This window comes from Pelmatolapia mariae, linkage group LG17 (genome assembly GCF_036321145.2).
Source record: "Pelmatolapia mariae isolate MD_Pm_ZW linkage group LG17, Pm_UMD_F_2, whole genome shotgun sequence".
In the NCBI taxonomy this organism is placed as follows: Eukaryota; Metazoa; Chordata; class Actinopteri; order Cichliformes; family Cichlidae; genus Pelmatolapia; species Pelmatolapia mariae.
In genome coordinates this window covers 14,026,107-14,042,448 of record NC_086242.1, presented here as the reverse complement: position 1 = coordinate 14,042,448, position 16,342 = coordinate 14,026,107, and the positions used below count along the sequence as shown (strand labels likewise).

The 16,342-nt window shown below is 39.5% G+C and overlaps 1 protein-coding gene across 5 annotated transcripts in view; it reads left to right on the top strand.

The window, feature by feature from the left end:
- anks1b (ankyrin repeat and sterile alpha motif domain containing 1B) overlaps positions 1 to 16,342 on the top strand; it is a 274,591-nt gene that overhangs the window by 225,562 nt on the left and 32,687 nt on the right. For all 5 annotated transcript variants that reach the window (XM_063460710.1, XM_063460713.1, XM_063460709.1 and 2 more), the window contains one exon: positions 868 to 1,020. In XM_063460710.1, the coding sequence (XP_063316780.1) occupies positions 868 to 1,020 (153 nt within the window). The remainder of the gene's footprint in view (positions 1 to 867; positions 1,021 to 16,342) is intronic.

Sequence of the window (16,342 nt, the reverse complement as noted above, 5' to 3'; positions counted from 1 at the left end):
GCTATATGTTAGCAAGGTCAAATACTTTTGTGTGAGTGTGCAAGAGTCAAAGTAAGATCAAAAGTGCCCAGCTGCACACAGTGAGAGCAGAAGAAAGGAGTCTGCAACAGAGAGCTAAGAGAAAGGGGAGAGTCTGAGCTCGGAGATAAGCATGCTTCATAGAGACTCCAAAGAAAACTTTGATCTCCGGTCAGCATTTTCCTCCTCTCATCCCCAATAAACTTTTCAAAACACTGTAAGAGATGGAACCTTTTAACTTGTCTGCCCTCTCACAAAAACACTCACACACTTGTGCAGACACATGTAGGCGAACACATGCTTAACTTAAGGTGGAGGTTGCGGAATGCTTGCTTGAAGCAACATAAGCTCTCTGAAGCGCTTTTGACTGTCAAAAGAAAAGTGAATGAATTATGTATTATCTGCTACACTCAAAGTGTCTCAGTGCAAGCAGTGAGTCTGCTTTTGGTGTCTTTTTTACGAACCTTCTCAACAGTTGTGCTCGTGTTTCCTTTTCCTGTACTCGTTTAGCTTCCTCAACTGTTTCCTTATGGACTGAGGAAAGCCTTTAATATGGAATGCATCTTGAAAAAAAAGCATGGCACAGGAATAAAATGGAAATTAGTAATAGGTATGTAGGCAGTAAGCATTCGCACCAGATCTTGCTTCAGATAGCAGCTGTTTTTATGCAGTAAAACTCCAGGTCTAAAATGTGGAAAATGAGAAGAAAGATAATCTGCTGTGCTCACAGCCTCGTGTTATGTACAAGAGCAGGCAGTGAGAACAAACAGAACTACAGAAAAGTAATAAAAAGTGCGCTCCAAAGATAAACTTCTTCCTTAATCCCTTTTTTTGCTTAATGTACTTAAGGTGAGACCTATCGGATACGATGGCAACAACCCTACATCAGTGGCAGAGTGGCTGGAATCTTTGGAGCTCGGGGACTACACCAAGTCTTTCCTTGTCAATGGTTACACTTCCATGGAGCTGGTCAAAAAGATCTGGGAAATTGAGCTCATCAATGTAAGTCTACACTGCTAAAAATAGCCATATTAAAAGATAAAATCTAATGAAAGCACAAAGGATTACATGGGAAGCCAAAACCTAATTTAGCCACTGGGTGATATGTTACTTTTTCCCAAGAGCATGAGCTCTGCAGTTCACTTTGAGTCAATTCCATATTACATTTCTGTGGCCATAAATACTCACTAGAGCACAGAAAAACAACAAAAATCAATTCGCAGCTGAAAATAGTGCCCGGTGAGTTCACCATTTAATCCAGGAACATTTGCTAAAAACAGCAGCACTCAGCTGTTTCAGGGAATTTCTGAGTTTTTGTTTTTTAACCATAAATTTGAGTCCCGTCTTAAAACTTTGGACAAATGGTCAAGGTAGCAGAGTTCTGAATTCATTGCTTTTTCTCTCTTTTTTTCTTTGCTAAAGACATTTGTGGCAGAACCCATGAAAATATGTTCAAACAAAACAGGTATGAATACACTTGTGAGGTCAAACTCCCTCAACCAATCCCAGAAACTTGATTCTGTTCATCTGGACGTTTTCACAGTGAGAGTTTCATCACTACTCCAAGTGACTTCTTCAGTCTCAGCTCACTGCAGGTTTCACCTGCCTTATATACATTTACATAGTGGCCGAAAGTAGTACCACTGACTAACAAGAGGCAGTTTCATAATCATTAATATGCAAATTGGGAAATTGCTGCAATTTCTGGGATTTCCTTACCTGGATTATTGAGCACATATCGAGACACCCCTCAGTCAATAGTCAGATATCTAGTCATATTTTATTTTTGTACATATTCTCAAGCATAGCATTGGTTCAGGCAAAGCACCATCTAATTCTCACCCACCATCCCACAAGTTGATCTCATCCCATCCAATTTTCCAGCTGCTATTCAAGCTCCTTTAACCTGCCTAAAGTTGCCGCAAGCCACTTGGCAACCCCCTCCCTTCCCCGTTCCTAACATGCTGTGTCCGATATTGTCGCTTACATTCTTCCCACCTGTGGCTTGCTGTGCATGCTCTATGAAGGGTGTGGAGGTCCCAGAGCAGAGCCATAAAATTAATACAGATTACTGCAGAAGGGAACCACAAACTTCTTTTATCTATAGATTTGACTGAGCTGGTGCTTTGTGAACTGGATGCTTGCTGGTTCTTTCCTCATCTTTCACCTTGGTGACAGAGTGAGTTTGTATCTCCTATTGAGTGTACATATTATAACACCAGAAAGTCATACTTCAGTAGCCATGCAGGCTTACTGTAAGCCCTTTGGCTTCTTACTCTAGAACAAGGCTGAAGTTGATTCAGAGGCCATACTGTAATGAAGGCCCATCAGGCATTTCTTCTCATTACTGTGCAATATGTGCTGAGAAAACAAACTGGAGGGAGGTGCATTTTTTTTCACTGTTAAATCATAACATTGCTTTGTCTTTTTCTTTCTTCTTTTCGGTGTAGAGATTTCTGGTCCGATATCTGCAGTAACAAAAAAACCAAGGAGCTACTGAATGTTGAATTCTGTCTTTCTGTAAATATTAGTAAAGGGGAACGATAAGAAGGTTTGACATTTGGGTTTATGTGTTGTCACAGATAGTCCAGGTTTATGATTCAATTTTTACCAACATAAAATCTTCACTTGGAGATGCAGTTTAATGCAGGACGATCTCTTTGGAGTGATGTGCTTCTTTGATGCTGGCAGTGTAACGAAATCATGCTCGATTGCAGGGGGCGCCTGCCTGGCTGATTTCAATGAGAGAGAGTGAGAAGGGGTGTTTTTCCTTCCCTGCGGAGGATAAAGTGATGAGTGATCAGCTGGAGGAGGTGGAGAGGGAGTTATATAAGCATGTGGGATGCAAGATGTTTTATAGCGCCGGGGATACCGCCCACATGCTGCACTTCTGTGTGTGTGTGTGTGTGTGTGTGTGTGTGTGTGTGTCTGGATGCATATGTGAGACAGTTAAACTGTTAATACATTCCTGTATGTTTATGTATTTGTATTAAATGTATGACATGCATGGATGTATATTAATTTTAGACCTGTTCACGTAAATTTGAATACTGTATAGCATCAAAAGATTTTCTGAATTAACTGAAACTGCAGTGCAGCACATTTTGCAGCCACTAGAGGGTGCCCAAGTACACTGTATAGTCAAAAGTACTGCATGTCCCTATAAGGCCTCAGATTGCATTTCACAGTTTGCACCAGGCTTCTTTGCTTCAGTTAAAGGAAACTTGCTTTTATTTTGGGCTGTACTATCCCCGACTTTGCTATCACAGTGCTTTGGTGACAATGCTTCACTTATTCAACATGACTGTGGATAAAGAGATTTCCCTAGTTTAGTATAAAAACTTACCCAATGCTTTATTTTGGGTTTTAGTTCATGGTTTATATAAGGGGAGTGAAGAAGGGTTGCAGGGAGGGTCAAGTAGATGGGTATGATTGTCATCGGTGATTTATGACAGAAGGATAGCAGCAAGAGTGAAAGGGAAGGTTTGTAAGTGTAAAGCGTGAGACTTGCAATGATGTATGGTTTGAAGCTAGTGACACTGACAAAAAGACAGGAGGTGGAGCTGAAAGTAGTGTTGCTGAAGAGGAAGTTTTATTTGGAGTGACCAGGATGGACAGGGTTAGAAATTAATTCAACAGTATTTTTTTGTATGTTTGTCACACTTAAATGTTTCAGATCAAACAAATTGAAATATTAGACAAAGATAAGACCAGTAAACACAACATGCAGTTTCTAAATGAATGTTAGTGCAATCAAGTGTTTGTGATAACTGGCCGTGAGTCTTTTACAATGCTGTAGAGAAATTTTGGCCCACTCATCTTTGCAGAATTGTTGTAATTCAGCCACATTGGAGGGTTTTCGAGTATAAACCACTTTTTTAAGGTCATGCCACAGCATCTCAGTCGGATTTAGTTAGGACTTTGACTAGGCCACTTCAAAGTCTTCATTTTTTATTTTCTTAAGCCATTCAGAAGTGGACTTGCTGGTGTGTTTTGGGTCTTTGTTCTGCTGCAGAACCCAAATGCGCTTCAGCTTAAGGTCACAAACTGATGGCCTGACATTTCGCTTTAGAGTGTTTGGGTAGACGGTAGAATTCATGGTTCCATTTACCACAGCAAGTCTTCCAGGTCCTGAGGCAGCAGAACAGCTACCACTACCATATTTTACTATTGGTATGATGTCTCTTTTCTGAAATGTTGTGTTACTTTTACGCCAGAAGTAATGGTACACACACCTTCCAAAAACCTTTGTCTCAGTAGTCCACATTTTCCCAAAAGTCTTGGGGATTATCAAAATGTTTTCTGGCAAAACTGAGATGAACCTTTAAGGTCCTTTTGCTCAGCCATGGTTTTTGTCTTGGAACATTTTTGCCCAGTCTCTTCCTTATAGTGAAGTCATGAACACTGAGCTTAACTGAGGCAAGTGAGGCCTGCAGTGCTTCGGATGTTGTTCTGGGGTCTTTTGTGACGTCTTGGATGAGCTGTTGTTGCACTCTTGGGGTAATTTTGGTTCGCTGGAGTCCCACAGCTTTAGAAATGGCTTTATAACCTTTTCCTGACTGAGAGATCTCAGTTACTTTGTTTCTCATCTGTTCCTGAATTTCCTTGGATGAATTCAGATGATCCGATGTGGCCACCCGTAAAGAAAGGACCAAGTTGTTTTTGTTTTATAATCAGTTCCTTTTGTTCTTATTATATCTCATAGTAAATGTTTAGAATGAACTCATATTTAACTCAACTCAGGAGCTTTAACAGAAAGAATAGAGCTGAGTGATAGAGATGGTGTGCCTCCGTAGTGTAATGTACATGTTGGTGTCTGATTTTATATATCACATTTACTGGATGTAACATAGTTTGCATATATTTTAGGGGTCAAAACAAAACAAAACAAAACAGTATCATCTAGGCAGTGTGCCAGGAGGTAGTTTTTTCTTTACACTTGTGTTTAAGTTTACAACAAAATGTATGAGTCAGATAGCCAAGGGGCTAATTTACATTAATTCACATCCACAGTCGCTGTGCAGTTTGATGTCATATTATAATAAAAATAAGGGATTAAAAAAGCAGGTAGAAAACCATCAGTGTAAGAGGGTGGCGATCAAAGAAACATGGTGGGGCAATCACTGCAGCTGGAGTGAGGGTTGTCAGTTCTGACTCTTCTTCCACCTTGGTCTAGGCCTACTCAGTAGTCTGTCCTTGATCAGAGTTCCCATCATCCACATCCATATATTTTAAAGATAACTACAGGCTACTGGACAACTCAGCATGTATGAAGTCTGGGGAAACTGCAAATTTAAATTTGAACTTGTTCAAAAAGAAGTATTTACTGTAGTTTGAATGAAACTACAGTTTCATATGATTGTTGGGTTTTTCTCTGTACGATCTACTGTGCAATATAAAGCCCCTTGAGGCGACTGTTGTTGTGATTTGGCGCTATATAAATAAAATTGAATTGAATTGAAACGTGGATTTCCAGAGAAGGTATCACTACAGTGGATGGAGTTTTTCCTTCCTTATACTCATAGGGGGTCATATGATTTTTGGGTTTTTCTCTGTATGTATTATTGTAGGGTCTACCTTACAATGTAAAACATGTTGAGACGACTGTTGTTGTGATTTGGCGCTGTATAAATAAAATTGAATTGAATAGTGGAAAACATCTGCTTTTAAGCACAAGGTATTCGAATCAGATGTTTTCCCTGTACTAAAATAGATATGAAGGAATAATCTTAGCAGTATTTTAATGGAGTCATGGGTCCAATAACATGAAGTGTTACCCTTGCCTAGTCCGCAGTCTGCAGGGAGACTGTGAAGCTGGCCTTATCTCATGGATGTAGTGTTTCTTATCGATCTCTTGTGAGTACATCTGACTGGGAGAGAGTGTATGTGTATGTCTGCTGCACAGCACTGCAGCAGCGCACTGTCACTGAAGTAGTCTCTGGAGACTTGGAGAGGTCACTTCTGCACCTGAGAGAGGTGTGTGTTTGTCCGGAGATGGTGTAGAGAACGATGTATTGTGGTGGGAGAATAATATAAAGTGATGCTGGGAAGGAGATATGGGTTTAAGAGAATGACAGGGAGTGGGAAAAGAGCGCGAGAGAGAGAAAGAGAAAGATAAGAACGAATCTTTAAAAATTGAATCTGGACACTGCTTTCATGTAATCACCAGGTAATTGCCGTGGGCAACAGATGCAGTGGTGTCCATGGAGATGGGGGAGGAGTGTGAAGCGTTGCTGAAGTGTTTTAAAGTGGGATATAAGTGCGTGTGGGTGGGTGGGGGCATAGGCCTGTGTGTGTGTGTGTGTGTGTGTGTGTATATAGTTGGGCACATATGTGGATAACTGCTGTTGTGGGATTAGCAGAGTATTTCAAAACACCTTTTAAGCCTGCTGGTCCTCATTCGTGCACAATACACTGGAGACAGAGAGCAGGTGCAGCTTTCTCTCTGCAGTATTGTGTGTGTGTGTGTGTGTGTGTGTGTGTGTGTGTGTGTGTGTGTGTGTGAGTGTGTGTGAGAGTAACTGTGGCATTCAGGGTTTATAACGTCGGAGTAGATTGAGTCTTCGGAGTCACACCTGGTCCAAGTTAACTGTTAGATTTAGTCTCAGTGGCGCTACTGGATAATCCAATTCTTTCATGACTTGTTTATATTATTATAATATTCATATATATATAAATTATATTTTTCTGTTTTGCAATTTCACAAACATATCAAAGCAAGTATTTTCTAATGATGTTAGAAAATGATTCAAATGGCAAATTCCTACATAATGCAGACTGAAACAAATAAAGAAAGAAACTTAGAGCCAAATTAAAGACGTATAGGAGCAAACCGGCTTGGGAGTGTGTATGGATCCGTCGTGTTTGACTGATAATCTTTTAACAATATGCGCATCTCTTTTCATTATATTTTTGAGCAGGATATGGAACAACAATGGGGCAACGCACGTCTTTTGTTCCCACACAACAATAGCATGATGTTCCAGTGTTTAGTGCTGTTAGCTGGTACAAGATTAGGTGGATTTAGTGTGTTCTCTGTGTTCTTGCTCTGCTTTCTTGTGGGATCCAGAGGTTTCTTCTGGCATCAAAAATGGTATTGCTAGTTTACATGTATGTTAGTGTTTAATTCTCCCATTGTTGTGCCCTTGACAATGGCCCCGGCTTAAATCTGAAGTTGGTCACAGGTGCTAGAGACTGCTGCACACTGCACTACTTAGGACTGGTTAAATAAAGAGGATGAGGGCTTGTTAAAGATACTGTTATAATAACACTGTCCAATACTAAATATTTAAAAATATAATTGCATATGAATTTATATCTAACCTTATGGCTTTTTAAAACATTGTCAAGATACACTTGCTGGTCACTTCATGAGCTACACCTGTTCAACTCCTCGTTTACACAAATATCTAACCATCCAATCACATGGCAGCAACTCAGTGCATGTTGACATGGTCAAGATGACCTGCTGAAGTTCAAAGCAAGCATCAGCATGATGAAGAAAGGCGATTTAAGAGACTTTAAACATGGCACGGTTTACAGGGAATTGTTAGAAAAGGAGAAAATATGCAGTGAGCGGCAGTTCTCTTGAGTAAAAATTACTGTTGATGTCGGAGGGCAGAGGTCAGGGGTGAATGGTCAGAGTGCTTTGAGCTGATAGGAGGGAAACTGTAACTCACACAAACACTGGTTGCAACCAAGGTATGCAGAAAAACATCTCTGAACTCATTACACATTAACCCTTGAAACAAACGAGCTATAGCAGCAGAAGACCACGCCGGGTCCCATCTCTGTCCGCAAGCAGGAAACGGAAACGCTAAAATTGGACAAAATTCTTTTAATATGAAAGAAGACTAAATATCCAGGAGCTGCATTAAGAACAGAGACCATGTCAGTCTTGCATCATAAGGGACAACAAGCACACATAAAGCTAACGTAGGCAGCATATGCACTTAGTTATTTTCACTTAGCTGTGACGTTGAAAAGCGAAGTAACAAAAGAACCAAAAGTCTGAAGACCTGAAGTGAAAACTCATTAAATCAGACTTTAATTTTTAAAATATGAAATTGCTATTAATAATTTAGAGGAATTCATTATTAAAATTGACAGAGTAAGTTTTCACACGCTGCTTATAATTGGAGTTTCTTACACCGATCAAATTTAACAAATCGTATTCCACAGAACGTACTCAAGATAAATTGCTTCGCCTTGTTTCACCAAACTGACTCATGAAATACTTAATGGGACCAGTTCAATTATTTTTTAGCAATATGAGTGAAAAAAAAACTGGTGATTAAAGCTTTCCAAATGGGTGTTTTCTTGGATTCCTTCATGTCAGAAGAATATTGTGTGTGTTTTCGCTTGAGAGAGGCCAGAGGTTTTTGAATATTTGTGTAGATCTGCCGTTTTAAGCTGCTTTGCAACCTTAATTTCTCCCCAGAAGCCAAACTGATTTTGAGGGCTTTGTCAGATACTTGAGAATGTAATAAGGGGAAGACTTTATAACTCTATCAGCCTCCTTTTAATAACACAAGTCTCCTGGTAAAATCTGTCTGCTGTCTCAAGAATAATTTACTGTGATCATCCTTACTCTGCTTAGCTCTCCAGGCTGTGAGAAAGCCTGTTTAAATGGATCCAATTTAACTTTAAAAAGTGAAGCTGTGCAGCTGGAACACGAATACAGTCAGGCTCATCAGATTATGTGAAAAGAAGTCTTGATTGTTGTGTTAAAGTCAGGGGGAGCTGTTTTATCGGGAGGTGCTGCAACATGAAAATGCCAGTAAAATGACTGTTTGATAACAATCATCAGCTTTACCTGGCGATCTACCGGGCTACTCTGATACCCCTGTTTCATTTCCCTGCAGTGCAGTGACATAGAGACACATCCTTTAAAAATCCACACGGTGGCGCTGCTGCCTCTCGCTTGAATCAGATCTCATCTGGAGGTGAAAGAAAGTACAAAATAACTGAGTCAAGGCCCCAAATTGCTCTCATTTAAAGCGAGTCCTCTGAGAGCCCACAGTGAAGCAATTAGAAATGGATTTCATTTTAGAAAGCCACATTCACGGCGGTGGAGTGCAGATAGTTTCTGGTCCTTAAGGAACGATTCCCTTAATGTTTTGAGTGGCTCCTAATATCAAGGGAGGGCGGCTGCAAGTGTGTACAAGTGTAGCGTACCTGTGTATTGTTCTGAAAATGTGTTTGATTGATGTTCACAGAGGATGGAAAGCTGAGTCTTTAAGGTCTTCTGGGTATGAAAGGACCGCTTCTAGTAGAGCTGCCGTTGTATATAAGTTAGCACGTCTTCCCATTCTGATATGTTCAAGTTGATTTCAAGTAATCGGATTAAAATTGAGGGTAGAAAAATAATCGAATAGTAGTAGTAGACCCATAATAGCTTATAATAGAAGCTTCTAATCATAATCACTGTGATGTGTTTTGAGCATTTTAGGCAAAAGTATGTGTACTCACAGGTTCAGAGAGGAAAGTTCATATTCCAACATAGTTATAAATCTCAAGTATTTCCTCTTTAAAAAAATTAATTACACAGATAACATAATGAGAGTAATTCAAGAAGTATATACAAAATCTTCTACTCGGGTAAAAAGTAACATCTTACATATTATTTACTGATTAATTACTATAGCATCAATATATATGACGTTTTTATGACCTTATTAAGTCTAATAACAAGAGGTTTCTCGTGTTTTATAGCCTGACATGAGGCTATGTGTGTGAGAAGAACGTAGTCCTGGGTTTGTCTGTTTAGTTTTTTCTCTATAGACCTCCTAAAGGTAAATATAGGAACTGCAGTTTATTGAGTAGAATGGACATAAATGTTTAACTTCCAGGAGTCAACTTCCCCTCACACCCATGGCCACTAATATGATGTGCATGATAAGCAGCTGGATTGTTTTGACTTTAATACTCTGAAGATGGCACTAATGTGTTTCCAGTTTTACCTTCCAGTAAATCAGTAAAAGCTACATTGTTTCCACCTTTAGGAAAATAAGCTGAATTGTGAGTATAAAGCAGCACCAAGTGGAAACACACACATATTAATTGCACTTATTTTGTTTATTATCTCCTAACATCCAGGTTAACTTCCACTAACTTAAACCAACCCTATGTATTAAATAGATACAGGAAGTAAGTGCAACATCTCTCTGACTGATTTTCATGATTTCGTGGTATATAACCATGATCTGCTCTTGTAAAATAGAGGAACGGAAGAAAAGCTTTTGCCTCTTCATACTCGTCCTTTGCATGTGAAGGCCTGTTAGTGTGTGCTCATATCGTGTAGGTGTATGCGTGTGGGTGTATATCTGTGTGTGTGTATGATTCACCCACAGGGCCGGACTTGTCCCTGCATTCTCCTCAGTTTTTACAACGTGCAATTTCAGTAAGTACAACCCAATATGCTAGGAATGTTTTCTGAAAAGCTTAAAGTGACTAAGTGTGTGCGAACTGCATGAAGGGTCTAAAATAAATTGAGGAGAGTCATGAGAGTTCAGCTTTTCTTCTACAGCTTGTAGAAGATGGCTACTAGTTACCATAGAGACTGTGCACTTGGTATAAATGAAATGAAATACGTGTGTGTGTGTGTGTGTGTGTGTGTGTGTGTGTCTGTGCTGGATTGCTTTTTTTTCTGACACTATTCTAAATAGTTTGTGTGTGTGTTGTTATTCTGTGCTTATCACCTTCTTTGTCACCTCTCCAAATGGACAGATTGTCTCACATCCCAACACCAGATGGTTCCTGCCTTCGTTAGACACCGCCGGATCGTATACTTCATAAACTAGAACCTACACAGACACGCAAGCATTAAGCGAGCGCCACGTACAGTACATGCTTCTAGGTATCTTGCCTATTTACAAGTTCTCGCACTGAAAATTCATGCCTGCGCCCGGTGAGGAACATTTGTTTTTCATATGTGTATTTGCGTCCGGCGTGCTGAAATGTGCAGGGATACAGTATGTGTGAAAAGGGAGTGAGTAGTAGCTGGTGTTAATTTTTGTGTGGGCAGATTTGCCTCAGGACTGCAGTGTACTTCACCGTCACTGCTTACTGCTGATATCACTTTCCTGCAGTCTCAGTTGGAGTCTTTTTTCTTTTCTTCTGCTTTAAAAAAAAAAAAAAAAACCTCCTGTCATAGCGCTCACCGTGCTGCAGATCGTGTAGGAGGTGTCAGGAGAGAATATGTGTGACCCCTCGGTGGCTCATGAACCTGCGGTTGGTAGATCTGTTGTAGCGCTGCACATCCCGGTCTACTACTTCTTCACAGGAAACATCTTCACTTGTTAAATCTGTTTGTAAAAACGGGGATGAGTTTACTTGATTTTGTTGTGTTTGTTTCATCTATACAGAGCCCAGGTTCAATTTAGTCACGCATTACTAATAATTTCTCCTCTGTGTTGTGGTTTGTGACACCATTAAGTTGACTAGCTTTACTAGTATCACATCCCTTTAATTTTCTAATTGGAAATATGTCATAAATATGCTATAAATGTGAGTAGCAAGTTTCTACTATATGTAGCTCTGACTGCCGTGTTTAAGGAGGCTATAGACAGTACAAAAGATGGTTTGCTTTTGAAGTGTGGTGAGCTTTTCTGCCCTTGCAAAAATCCAGATGTGACAGAGAGGAGCATAAGGGCCGAATTAAGAAAAAAATATTATTGATCATTTTGAGAATGAAGTTGTACTTCAGAGTCAGTTTTAGTAATAAGGAGGTTATTTCTCTTTTGGCACATAAACAGCGTTTGATAAGTAAATGAAATGGGACAGCTACAAGCATACCAATGGTTAAACATTAGTGCAGTAAATAGACATTCTTTTTTTTATTGACCAAAAACAAGTGACTGAGCTCATACACTGAGTAGGAAAGTGTTTACAGAGGTCAAGAAAGAACGCTGTTTTTTCCGTAGACTTCCATTCACATGCAGTCACAGCTATTGCCATCTGATGGCCGATCAAAGAAACTTTATAAATCCTAGAGGGAAACTGAGTCGCCATAGCAGCAGACGTACAAAGGACAACAAAGCAAATATAAATATGAAAGGTTACAAGTATCAACACTAACAGACAGAATGCCGTTACAAGGCACTTTCGCATTGGCTTCCTTTTTCTGAGCTAGAAGCTACGTCCATGTTTTACACTGTTTATATATGCTTTCCCTACACCTGAAAAAGTTAGCTTATGTTAGCATATGTTTGCTAGATGTTACATTAATATCACAATTGTGAATTACTTCAGTTTTGATAATTGTGCATTGAGATCTTGAAGTTTGCATATTTTTTTGCTTACTTGGGTCTTTAGGGGACTATTTTGTCACCACGTGGGATCTATTCTTTAAAATTAGTTAAAAATGCTTAATAATGTCTAAAGGTTTCAAAAAAAAAATCAAATTACAGATTTAAGACTCAACCGTTGTTGCTGTTTTCTAATGGCGATGCCAGTGTGAGGGATTCAAGCACTCTATTTAGGTTATGCCCCGTGGATCACATAAGTAGACGCTTGTAAAGACAGAAATAGCTAGAATGACGTCAAGCTTTGTAGCTTGGATTTCATTTATGTGACACTTTAATACGGACATAAACACATGTACCCGCTCAATATATAAAGTAACCACATGGACTAGTGTTGTCCTGACCTAAGAGACATAAGAGAAGGTGAGTCATTTCTAAATGTTTCATTCTTTGGTAAATAGCAGATATTTGAATATTACGAAAGCCTCCTCAGTGATGGGATTTCTCTGAAATGAGGCACGAAGGAGAATTGCAAAACTGATAATGATCAGATGAATGGGAATTTTTGTGCTCTAGGCTACTTCCTGTCACATGTCTAAACTTGCTTAGAACTGCAGCCAGAGACTAAAGCTTTATTTTTGGTTGCGAGAGGGCTCTGAAGTTCCAGTTGACAGCATTAAGTTTGACCAATCAGAAAGGTCGGACTGGTATCAAACTGTCCCAGCTGAGATGATCACAAACTACAAAATACCTCATCAGTTAGAAATGAGATTCCCCGTTTTTCTTTCTTTTCTTTTTACTACTCCCATATTTCCATTAATATTTGCATTCTCGCTTTTTTTAAGCATACACTGTGTAGGAGTTCAGGTCAGTATAATAGGTTTACAATTGCTTTAGATTTTATATATAAAGAAGTGGATATATTTAAATCCATTTTAAACAACTTTAAGGTGTTTTGTGTCAAACTACAACTATTCTGAATTTGTTACAGCTCGGACTTGAGGCTAATCTTTCCAGACTCTTTAACAACATCTTTTACAACTTTTATAACTAATAATAGCTAAAAGAGCGATTATTAGACACCTGGTTTTTCTTAGGTGATAATGTTGATATCATTACATTTGCGGAAAATCAATTATGCTCATTTTTCAAGTTTAACTTGACATAAACACAGAAAAGAGAGGGAATCCATAGACTATTTATTTATAGAAAATGCAATGGAAGCTAACACTAGCTAGCTTGGTTAGCATAAATCCCTCCATTTTCTTCTGCTTGCCCAGTTCAGGGTCCTGGGGCTCGAAGCCTGTCTACTGGGCAAATAGCCCAATACACTAATGAAATATGAGACTTTTATTTGAATTTAATTTTATCTGCTTGTGCTTCTAGTGAAGCATATGTTCAAGGCTTAAAAAAAGTGGGGGTGTTGTAAAGTATTTCATAATAATAATAAAACATTCCTAAGCATCATTATTATAAAGGCGGAAAGGAGGCAAAAAAGGCCATAAAATGTATATTTCTGCTGTAAAGCTAACTCTAGCCGTTTCCAGGCTTTGTGCTAAACACAAAACCAGTCCATAATAGACCCTATGAAAATATAATTATTATATAATTAGAAGTGATATAGATAAATATAAAAGATAAAGATACTCCTGTGATCAGGAGTTATCTCACATTTTATTGTTAACAATGTAATTTTTGTTTTGAATATTTACATCACTGCTGAACTCTTTCAACTCAAGCAGCACACAAACACATAAACTTAGACTCCTTGCGAGCACAAGCTTGTCTTGGTATAGGCTCAGTGTGTCTCCATAGTGACGGGATAGAGAGGAGGAGGAGGAGGAGGAGGGTGAATGTAAACTGGGTAGAAAGCGGGAGAGCGCAGGGAGAGAGAGTGTGTAGAGAGAGAGAGAGAGAGCTCAGGCAGAGACATGTAGGAGATGTAGTCTGGCTGCCGCAAGCTGAAGAAGGAGGAGGAGTTTTCGGCGCTGGAAATCTGCAGAGAAAGTGAGAGAAAGGGAGACAAAAGCTGGTGCTGAGGAGGCGAGGAGGAAAGCGTGGATAAAGAAAGGAGAGAGGCAGAAGGGAGAAGAAGAAAAAAAGAAAACCACTTGTGCTGGTCAGCAACAAAGCAACAGTAAACAGCTCAAGAGAAGAGGGCGAGAAAAGAAATCACAGCAGGAGTCAAGATTACTCCTCAACCTTTGGAATGAGTCACGTCCTGTGGAGAAATAGGTGAGCTTGCTTTGAGACGGGATGTGGAAAGGGAGATGACAAAAGGAGAGCTATAAAGCATGCGGGGGGATTTAGAGGAGATGAACACTAATACTTTTATTCTTCGTGAGCTGTTCTTTTAATGCAGCTTTCATGCTTTCTGTGCTCAGAGATGATTTAAACACATGAAATGAGTCCACGGTGCTCAATCGACACTGCTGACTGGGCTAATTTACAGGCTGTGTAACTGTGCGTGTGTGCGCGCAGGTGTTGGAGTGTTTTTGTGCATCTAGAGTAAGAGTCTGACCTCATGTTGTAGTACTTGAAGCTCTGATTGTGCTTTGATTAAAGAGCCACTGGGTCTCTGTCCACAAGTTTAGCAAATACAGCCAGCGATGGTGGATTTATGCCATTTAGTTGCACAACAAGAGAAATTTGTGTGACTTTTGTTTGCTTGCATCATTCAGAGAGGGGACCTAGCTGTCACTGACGTAAAGTCGGAATGTCAGAAAACACACTAACCGCCATCTAGCAGATCAGCCACTATGTTTAAATACACTCCAGTTCAATTGCTGCCCTAATTTAATGTCCTCTCCTTATTTGCATTCCCCTAACATACTCCTAGAAAAATGGTAGTAGGAGTGAAATGTGGGACAAGACTGAGAAGGAATGTAGTAGCTTAAAAGAGAGATGCTGTAAGGCTTCGTGTTGGTTTGCACAGCTGACTTGACTACACAGCGAGTGATCCGCAACCAATAATCAGCATGTATGAGATAAACTGTAAACATTGATTAGCAACAGGGGGGCTAAGCTTGCTGTCAGATGATGACTGTTTTCAGCTATTTTAATCAAAGCGTTTAAACCCTTATCTTTTCTAAACCAGTGTTATTGTTCCAGCAGTGATTGCCATTATTTTTCTTTTTTTTATTTTTACCCCGGCTTAAATTAAACTTCAGCTGCCTTGAATCTACTGGCAGCTAAAACTCAAACAGCCCAATTAATATTTTCTAGCCTGTACAAACTTGTTTTCCAAAAAGTACGCACGCAAACAAGTAAAAGAAAAATGAAAATACAAGACTGTGCAAGATAATGGGTTAGTTCCTTTTTGGGAAAGAGTGAGACAGGTCCCAGCATGTGGCGTGAAAGAAAGAAAAGTTAAAAGTATTTCTTTCTTCGCTCAGCTCTTTGAGAACCGGAGACTGGATGGACAGAAAGATTGAGTTGGAGTGTCTGCCTGATGCTGTTTATCTCAGACGTCGGCCGATCCATCAAAAACCCAGCCTCGCCTTCTGTTCGTCGAATCGTCACCACAGCGACTCATTGCAATAGATTCCCTGTCAGTGACGGGCATTAGTCAGTATGCAGCTCAGAGAAACCACGGCGTGATGAATGATGCCGCGAGAGGCATTCCACAGACAAAGACTTTTTACATGCTGATACAAATGTTTTTAAGCTTAATATCTCTTTAGTTATGCTCCTACGCTTTGCAAGAGGACATATTACTCTATGCTGTTTCATTAGTGGACCATTCAGATCGTTAATGGGTATATACCGCACCCTTCTGTCCAAGTTTATTTATCTTATTTTAATGGGTCACATTAGAGATCGCCATTTTTCTATGTAAATTAGCTGTTTATATCCCAACCTTAGGCATTCATCAGCAGTTTAAATGGCTAACACTTATACTCCCTATATATGCATTAAAAAGAGGGACATCAAAGCAGACAGAAGATCGTACCATCTCACTTTTGTTAGTTCTCTCTGTACATGCACATATAGAAGATTTGTTATCGTACAATATAAAGCGCCTTGAAGCGACTGTTGATGTGATTTGATGCTATATAAGCAAAACTGAATAAAATAAA